Below are 8025 nucleotides of genomic sequence, written 5' to 3'. Positions count from 1 at the left end.
ATAATACAAATACAATAAAGAGAGAAAAGGATCGCGACGAAGATAAATCTAAAAGACCAGAAGCACGGAGCGCCGATACGTGCGACATCGATTATTTCGTGTAGCTACTCCGGGAACGAATCAGGCTGCTCCAAAGACCTACAACACACCCGATAGATTCCGTCTATTTGTATTTAAGACCGATGGACTTTAACATAGCGAAACTACGTGGGAGAGAGTCTTTTCGCGATGCTCAGCTCCCGGTCTGCGGATCCGACGATTTCCCGGTGGCAGTTCGACGTGAAACGAATCACCTGTCTGCCTTCCGGCGCAGAAGCTTTCGACTGCTCCTCCGCAGCGTGATCCTCGAGAAGGAGTAGTCGATGGCGAACTGGCGGACGCACGTACTCCGCGCCAGGCGGACGGCTGGAATCCGTCCGGGTGACACCCGTTATACCGTGCATTCGTAACGTGGAGTTGTAGAGTCGATATCGAGCGGGAGGCCCGGCGAGGGGTGCCCACACGTGCGCAGGCTCCCACCTCCACGACCTACCACCTCCCTCGTGGATACGCGCAGGGGAGGAATGCGCGGGTGTCGCGGTGTCGAGTGGAAGAGAGAAGAATTCAGGGTGGCGGAACGTCGCGCGGAGCGAGACGCACGGCGATTTGAAGGGGTGATTTCGGCGGAGTTGGAGTTGGGTGGGCCAGCGGCGGAGGTCGGCTGGCGCGAAAGAGAGAAACGCGCGACGGCGCGGCTAGCACCAGAGCGAGGAAACAGAAAGCCCCCCTTTGCGCGGGAAAGAGGGAACGGAGAATCCATCTCTCGCGAAGAGAGACAAACGATGTCAGGGACAAAGCGAAAAGGAAGAGGAAACGAGAGAGGAGAGCGCACGCTGGAGAACGCCGAACAGCGGATGCGGAGGGAAAAAGGTAACGGAGAGCGATCTCCCTGTTCGCGGGAGACGAGAGTATCCCGATGGAAAAGAGAACGTTGCGGAAGATATCCGATGAAAAAGAAGGACGGGAAACCGCTGACGATCGCTGGCGCGACGAGGATAAACGCGAGAGGGGCTGTAAGGCCGACACTGAACGAGAAAGACGAACGGAGAGAGGAGAGAGAGAGAAAGAGAGACTTCGCTGTCGTAAAGAGGGTTGAAAGGGAAGTCGGTGGTGAACAGGATGGAGAATGGAAGGCGATCGAAAGAGCGAAAGAGAGGTGACGATGGCGAACAGAAGAGACCGATCGACGGAACACGGTGGGAGAAAGAGATAGAAGGAGGGAGTCAGGCGACGTGGAGGAGGCGCAAGAGGGGAAAAGAGAGAGCAAAGCAAGAGAGAGGAACGGAACGGAACAGGGTTGTTCCAGTGTGCAGCGGGCGGGCATCGCGGCGGGGGCGCCGTTCTGCTGCTCCTGTATATCTATCCAGGGTTATATGCACCATCCACCGCATCCTAGCGACCACGACGGCGACGACGACGACGGCGACGGCGACGGCGACGACGACGGCGACGGCGACGACGACGACGACGACGACGACGACGACGAGGAGGACGAGGACGACGGCGACGGCGACGGCGACGGCGACGACGACGACGACGACGACGACGACGACAACAATAACGACGACGACGACGACGACGACGACGACGACGACGACGCCGACGCCGCCGGGAAGCAAAAGGATATCGGTCGCGTCGAAAATCCAAGCCTGTTCGTAGTAGCGGCGTATATCGGCATTGGTTGTAGTAGTAGTAGTAGTAACCATAGTACGTGCCGCGGACTAATACTCTCGGTCTGCACTTCGTGAACATCCAGTGAGGAAGCTCCGACATCGAGTCATCACGACGAGGAAGAGAAAGGACGTAGTGCGGGAAACGAAGGGACGGGTGTTAACTGACGGAGAATCAGAGAGTACCGCGGTCACACGCAGGTAGGTCCATCCAGAGGGAGGCATCGGCAAGGAGCCGCTCCTCATCGCTGCTTCAGCATGACCCAGCCTTAGTACGGCTCTTCTGTCGTACACCCTCCGCGGCGCGACACGATACGACACGTAGAAGAAGGCGGTGGAGGAGCCGGAGGTGGTGCTGGCGGCGGGGAAGGAGAAGGGGGCGGAGAGGGCCAGGGAGAGGGTGGAGGACGCCGAGGAGGACGGAGAAGAAGAAGAAGAAGAAGGTGGCGAAGGAGGAGGAGGACGGAGGCCTCGCTAACGACGGCGAACGTCCTCGAGGGTGCGAACCACCGACAGCGGCACAAAACACCCACCGCCGACAACGACGATGATCGTGACGGGCGGTGATCGGCGTACGTGTTGGAGGCGGAGGCGCCGATTGGTGGCTTTGCTCTCCGCAGTTTTGGCCCTCGTGATGGGCCCCTCGTTGTCCTGGGGCCACAGACCGGCGCCGAGCAATCCGATCATACTTACCACCACAAGCAGCACAGCCATGCCCATCTTGGTGCGGCTGAGGAACGGTACCAGCGTGCAGGTGTACGATAACAACAACAATGGTTATAACGTTGCGGGGCTCGATGGGCGTAATAGGACTAACGATAACGATACGGATCTGAAGAGGCCGCTCTTCCCCGATGATCTGTTCACCAACGATCAACGGCGCCGTGGTGCCGTGATACTTCACATACTCGGCGTGGTGTACATGTTTGTCGCACTGGCAATCGTCTGCGACGAGTTCTTCGTACCGTCGTTGGACGTGATCATCGAGAAATTCGAGATCGCCGACGACGTGGCCGGTGCCACCTTCATGGCCGCCGGTGGATCGGCACCCGAACTCTTCACATCTATCATAGGCGTATTCGTGTCGTTCGATGATGTCGGTATCGGCACTATCGTCGGCTCCGCTGTCTTCAACATCCTCTTCGTAATCGGCATGTGCGCTATATTCTCGCGTTCGGTGCTGTCGCTCACATGGTGGCCTCTATTCCGTGACTGCACCTTCTATAGCGCCAGTCTGCTCACCCTGATTTACTTCTTCCGCGACAGTTACATACACTGGTACGAGGCGCTCGTGCTCTTTGGATTCTACCTGGCTTATGTGAGCTTCATGAAGTGGAACCAGCCGATGGAGAAGCTCGTCAAAAGGGTGCTCTACAGGAACAAGGTGACCCGGGTCAGGTCTACCGATCAGCTGATGCCCTCGGTATGTACGGAATGTATATACGCGAGCGTATACCGCGGATCTAGGGAAATGTCTGACCCTGTGTCTCTCTCTCTACTTTTACACCGATCGATCAGTCTGTCTTGTTCTGTAATTCCCCCCTCGCTTTCTGCGCCCTGTGTCGCATCATCTCTTTCCATCCATCACTCCTTTTCATATAAATACATGCCGCTGATGTACCGCCGCCTTGCTATTCACGTATAATTCCATCCCCTCTTTCTCTCTCTTTCTGTCTGTCTGTCTGTCTACTATCACCCTCCACCCTCCACCCTTCCCTGTACCTTTTATCTATATTTTTCTCTCTTCCCGCGTTCATCTCCCTCCGCCCCTCTTACTTGCACATACTTGCACACCGTGCGAGCTCTCGGTCCCTCCACCCCTTACGTTACTACCGTGACTTTATGTTTCACGGAAGAGCGTAGCGTCGCGTGACTTCACCTACTCGCACGACTAGCTCATAGGCAGTGTTTTGTCTCGCGGACGGACATTGCCACGTTCACCTTTTTCCTCCCCTTGCGAATTTTTTCATTTTGCGTTTTGAGGCAAAACTGGCCGCGCGGACCTTGAGCACGACATGGTCAAGAGACGCGACCTTGACCAAAACGCGGAACTTTTATGACAAATGGGTGACCAGGCTGCGCTTGATTTAGCATCAACAGCGAGTTTCTTCCTCGCGCACCCCTTTACTTAACGTTTAATAAATAGATTGACAGATCCGGTGTCTGATCGTCGAATTTGGGATTCGCAAATAGTACAAGTGACTTCTAGGAGGAACATCATTATGATGAGAAAACGACCACGAGTATGCTGTATTTCGATAATAATTAATTATCTCTGTGAGCTTTGCTTGACTTGACAACCCTGCGAAAGGCGGTTGACTTGTTTTTCGATAATGGTGTTAGCTTTTGGAAATTGATATTGTTAATTCGAGGTGCATTTTAAATACGGCATCAGTTATAGTTCAGGAAACATGAAGGATTGACCTGCTTACCGGCCGCATGTAGGCCAAGGGGGAGATATCGAGATACATCGATTGCCACCCCGTCTTCCTTTAAACCGTTTTTTTTCTTCTTATTACATAGATGATTTTATATGCGATTACACGGACGATGACTCCCCTATGTGTCACCTATCCATTTTCGCGAAATATCCCTTATATTTCTTCAATCCTCGTGAGCTCTACGGTATGTATAACGTGACAGGGACGAAAATAGCTTGCCTATCTATTCAAAGTACGTACGATCATTATCATGTCATCTCCGAAGATGTATGCGCGCTTCGAGAACGTTGGCAACGAGACGCGAGGTTTGCTCAAGACGTATCGATTCGTAGTGTGCGGTGCTACGGTGCTAATAACAGCCACGTCAATTGTTTCCGTGTGCGTGCGAGGTCTCTTTAATGAAGAACATTCTCATCTTTCAGCAGCCTGGATTTTGGTCATCCTCGCGCGCGAAGCTGGTGCACCGGCTAGTGTTTATTCTGGTAATGATGCCAGTACAGAGAGAAAGAGGAAGAGAATAGCGCGATTCATGAGCGGAGAAGGACTCGGTATTCAAGGTCGTCAGAGACGTCACAGGCATACTGGCGAGCTCCTCCACGTTGAAGTTTCTTTGATCTGTCGCGAAAAAGTGCCTTACTGGGTGCTGTACCAAGGTGGGACAATACGCGTCCCGTGGACTTTATACAGGGTGTCCCGGGTTTTAACCGACAAACTGCGGGAATATATTCTACTAGTGGAAATAAGAAAAAATTCTTATATCGAGTTTGCTTAGAAATGCTTTATTACAAAGTTATAAACCAATATTCAAAAGAAATATGAGATAAGTAACAACGGAACATAGTGTAGAATTTGGAAGGTCGAAGATGTTTATGTTACGTGTATTCACATGTATTCATGTTCACTATGTTGAAACGATTCAGTATGATTGTTACTTTCACAAGAGTAGCTGTTAGATTTCAATCGTCGTGTGAACTAGCAATTACTATCAGAATGCCAAAAGTGTTTTCAAATGGGGAATACACTGATATTCATTTCGTGTACGGATTCTGTGACGGAAATGCACGAGCTGCCGTACGAGAGTATCAACGTAGATTTCCTAACATGAGAGTACCAGATAGATTTAAAGCAACGAGTTACTAATTCAGTTACTGAGATGCAACAAAATTTTCAGGAATGTCGTACTGTAACAAATTCTGTACTACGTCGATGTCTAGCTTGTATCGATGTGCAAGGACAACATTTTGAAATGCGTCACTAAATCATTGCTTACATAATTTTTATTCTTGTGAAAAAATCCGTTGTTACTTATCTCATATTTCTTTTGAATATTGGTTTATAACTTTGTAATAAAGCATTTCTAAGCAAACTCGATATAAAAATTTTTTCTTATTTCCACTAGTAGAATATGCTCCCGCAGTTTGTCGGTTAAAACCCGGGACACCCTGTACAAACGAGGAAACTTTCATTACAGTAAAACTAGCTGTCGCGCGACAACATTTAGCGCCAGCTGAACAAACTCGCGTGATGGACGTCGTCGCGAGTGACATTACGAGTTTTGTTGGATTCGCTAGGTCGCGTCGATAGTGTTATCGGTGCCGAGTGGGCTTCTTCTTCCCTCCACATTTAATCTCTGACGAGAGTATCGTTGTTGGATGACCGAGGAAATCGGACATCGCATGATCGGCGATTCGTGCCGGAACCGTGGCGGCTTCAGGTCGATCGGAACGGTGTATCTTCCCGAAGCGTTGGCGTTTTAACGAATAACCCTGCATTTTCGTAACGATCCTTCGCGATCGATTCGCTCGCAAAACCGAATGATTGAGAAGCTTTCAAGTAAACGTTCCACGGATGGAGTGCGTTTTTGCACCGATCGATTTTGAATCTTGTACGAGGGCGAAAGAGACTAAGTGAAGGGAAAATTGGTTGCGGGAAGGACACTCTTTGCTATATAATCACGATCTCAGAAATGGGCCATCTGCGGCATAATACGTGCGAAAGGACGTGCTAGACTTTGTAAACGTATAAAGATTTCCTTTCAAACGCGCAATGGATTGATCGCGTATTCAAATTCACGCTCATGTACATATGATGTATAAAATATGACGTAGGATATGAAAAGTGCGATGATTAATTAAAAAATATAGACAGGAAAGAGAAAGAAAACCAGAGAGGGAGAGAGAGAGAGAGAGATCAATTGTAATTGATATTTCATTTTAAAGCGTTCGCGCGCACGTCATCACAATACATTCGTTAATATGCACTGTTCATTTACAACTACATGATGTGTGTTCAACATGTCCATGACGTTCCTTGATATGTCAAAATATCAATTATAGTTTGTAACATGTAACAAATAATGAAATTGCTTTCACGGCACGAATGAATAATGAAGTGACATTAAAATATCCGAGTTGGAGTTAAAAATATGAGGAAAATGTGTAGTGCAGAAGTACGTAATCCTCTTCTTCGAAAGCGAGATTCGCGGAATCCATTTTACAAATCGCTTTATTTGCCTGCCGCCGATATCGTTTACGCTGACACCCGGGAAGGCTTAACTGAAATTTATCTTTTATCCCTGCAAAACACGACCGATCGACCGTCGCGGGAACTAAGAATACGGAAGTTCTCACGAAAGCGATATCGATATCGATCGGCTGATTTCGCGGACCCCCCGATTATTTCTGCAGCGACGCGCTAATATCGCGAAGTACGAAAGCCCGCCAATCACGCGGAATGCCCAGGGTGCGAAATGTGTTTCGCTCATTGACACTGACTCAGATATGATTAGAAGGCCTTGGTAACTGCATAATTGCATCCAACTGACGAATGATTGAAGCATTCCCAAAATTGCCTGAATCAGACTTCCTACAACCATGCGTTACCTGACCCATAAACAATTATCGCGTGAGACGATAATTTAGTGAACTATTATCGATATGATTAACGTGTTAAGGGGATGCTGGAGCTGCTAGTGAACTATTTTTTCACTATAGCGATGTTGTGCAGAATAAAAAATCCTTTTCCACAAATGAAGTATAGATAGAAAGAAAGTCCGCTCTACAGGACTTTCTTTCTATCTATACTTCATTTGTGGAAAAGGATTTTTTATTCTGCACAAGCAATAAAGAGAATTTTCGAAACTGCAATTACCATCGCTATAGTGAAAAAATAGTTCACTAGCAGCTCCAGCATCCCCTTAATTGCATGAATCGGATAATGTCTTATAGATTTTTCAATTTATCGTTCAAGTATTGCGTTATTATTATCGCGTCTTGCGTATTTACGTGCTTGACCAGCGGAACTTTACGATGTTTTTCGAGCGAGTCACAGTAATCGAAGTATTGATAATGATAAATAGACTATAAGATAACGTAGCACAGTTGTGTAACGTGAAATGAAATAATTGCAGGGTTAATCATCGTTTCGCATTCCGTATGCGTATCACGTATGGTTAACACGTCGTTTAACAGCTCGCGTGCACAGCGTTACTATCTCGACTCGCTCAAAAGTTCTCCCTTTTTTCCTGTCGTACGGCGAACGTGCGTCCGAGATTATAATTAGACGCGGGTATCGCTGTGTCTATTAATATCAAGTGTATTCAACTAATTTTGCGTGTAACATCAACGCCGCGGCAATTAAACCGGAGATCAGGGGGCGCGATAGGGGGAATGATATCTGTTGCCGTAGGCGTTTGTACGAGATCGTAATTACGTAATAATAAAAGTGCTTATAGCGCGACATAAATTATTGTCATGCTAATGGAAGATCCTTCCTCATTGCCATCGGTGTGTATACGTGCGTAATCATTTCCACGAGGCTGATGACGAAAGCGCCGATATAATAAATGCAGCCTTGACTCACGTTGTGTAAAAACA

At 48.5% G+C, this 8025-nt stretch overlaps 1 protein-coding gene across 4 annotated transcripts in view; it reads left to right on the top strand.

The window, feature by feature from the left end:
* Window positions 1-2230: 2230 nt before the first annotated feature.
* The window catches only part of LOC105279090 (sodium/potassium/calcium exchanger Nckx30C), a 64402-nt gene continuing 58607 nt past the window's right edge, over window positions 2231-8025 (top strand). For all 4 annotated transcript variants that reach the window (XM_026967794.1, XM_026967792.1, XM_026967793.1 and 1 more), the window contains exon 1: window positions 2231-3132. In XM_026967794.1, the coding sequence (XP_026823595.1) occupies window positions 2257-3132 (876 nt within the window). In that variant the 5' untranslated portion in view covers window positions 2231-2256. The remainder of the gene's footprint in view (window positions 3133-8025) is intronic.

This window comes from Ooceraea biroi, chromosome 2, assembly GCF_003672135.1.
Source record: "Ooceraea biroi isolate clonal line C1 chromosome 2, Obir_v5.4, whole genome shotgun sequence".
In the NCBI taxonomy this organism is placed as follows: domain Eukaryota; kingdom Metazoa; phylum Arthropoda; class Insecta; order Hymenoptera; family Formicidae; genus Ooceraea; species Ooceraea biroi.
Note: the sequence above shows the minus strand (reverse complement) of the source record. Positions and strands in the feature narration are given on the sequence as shown.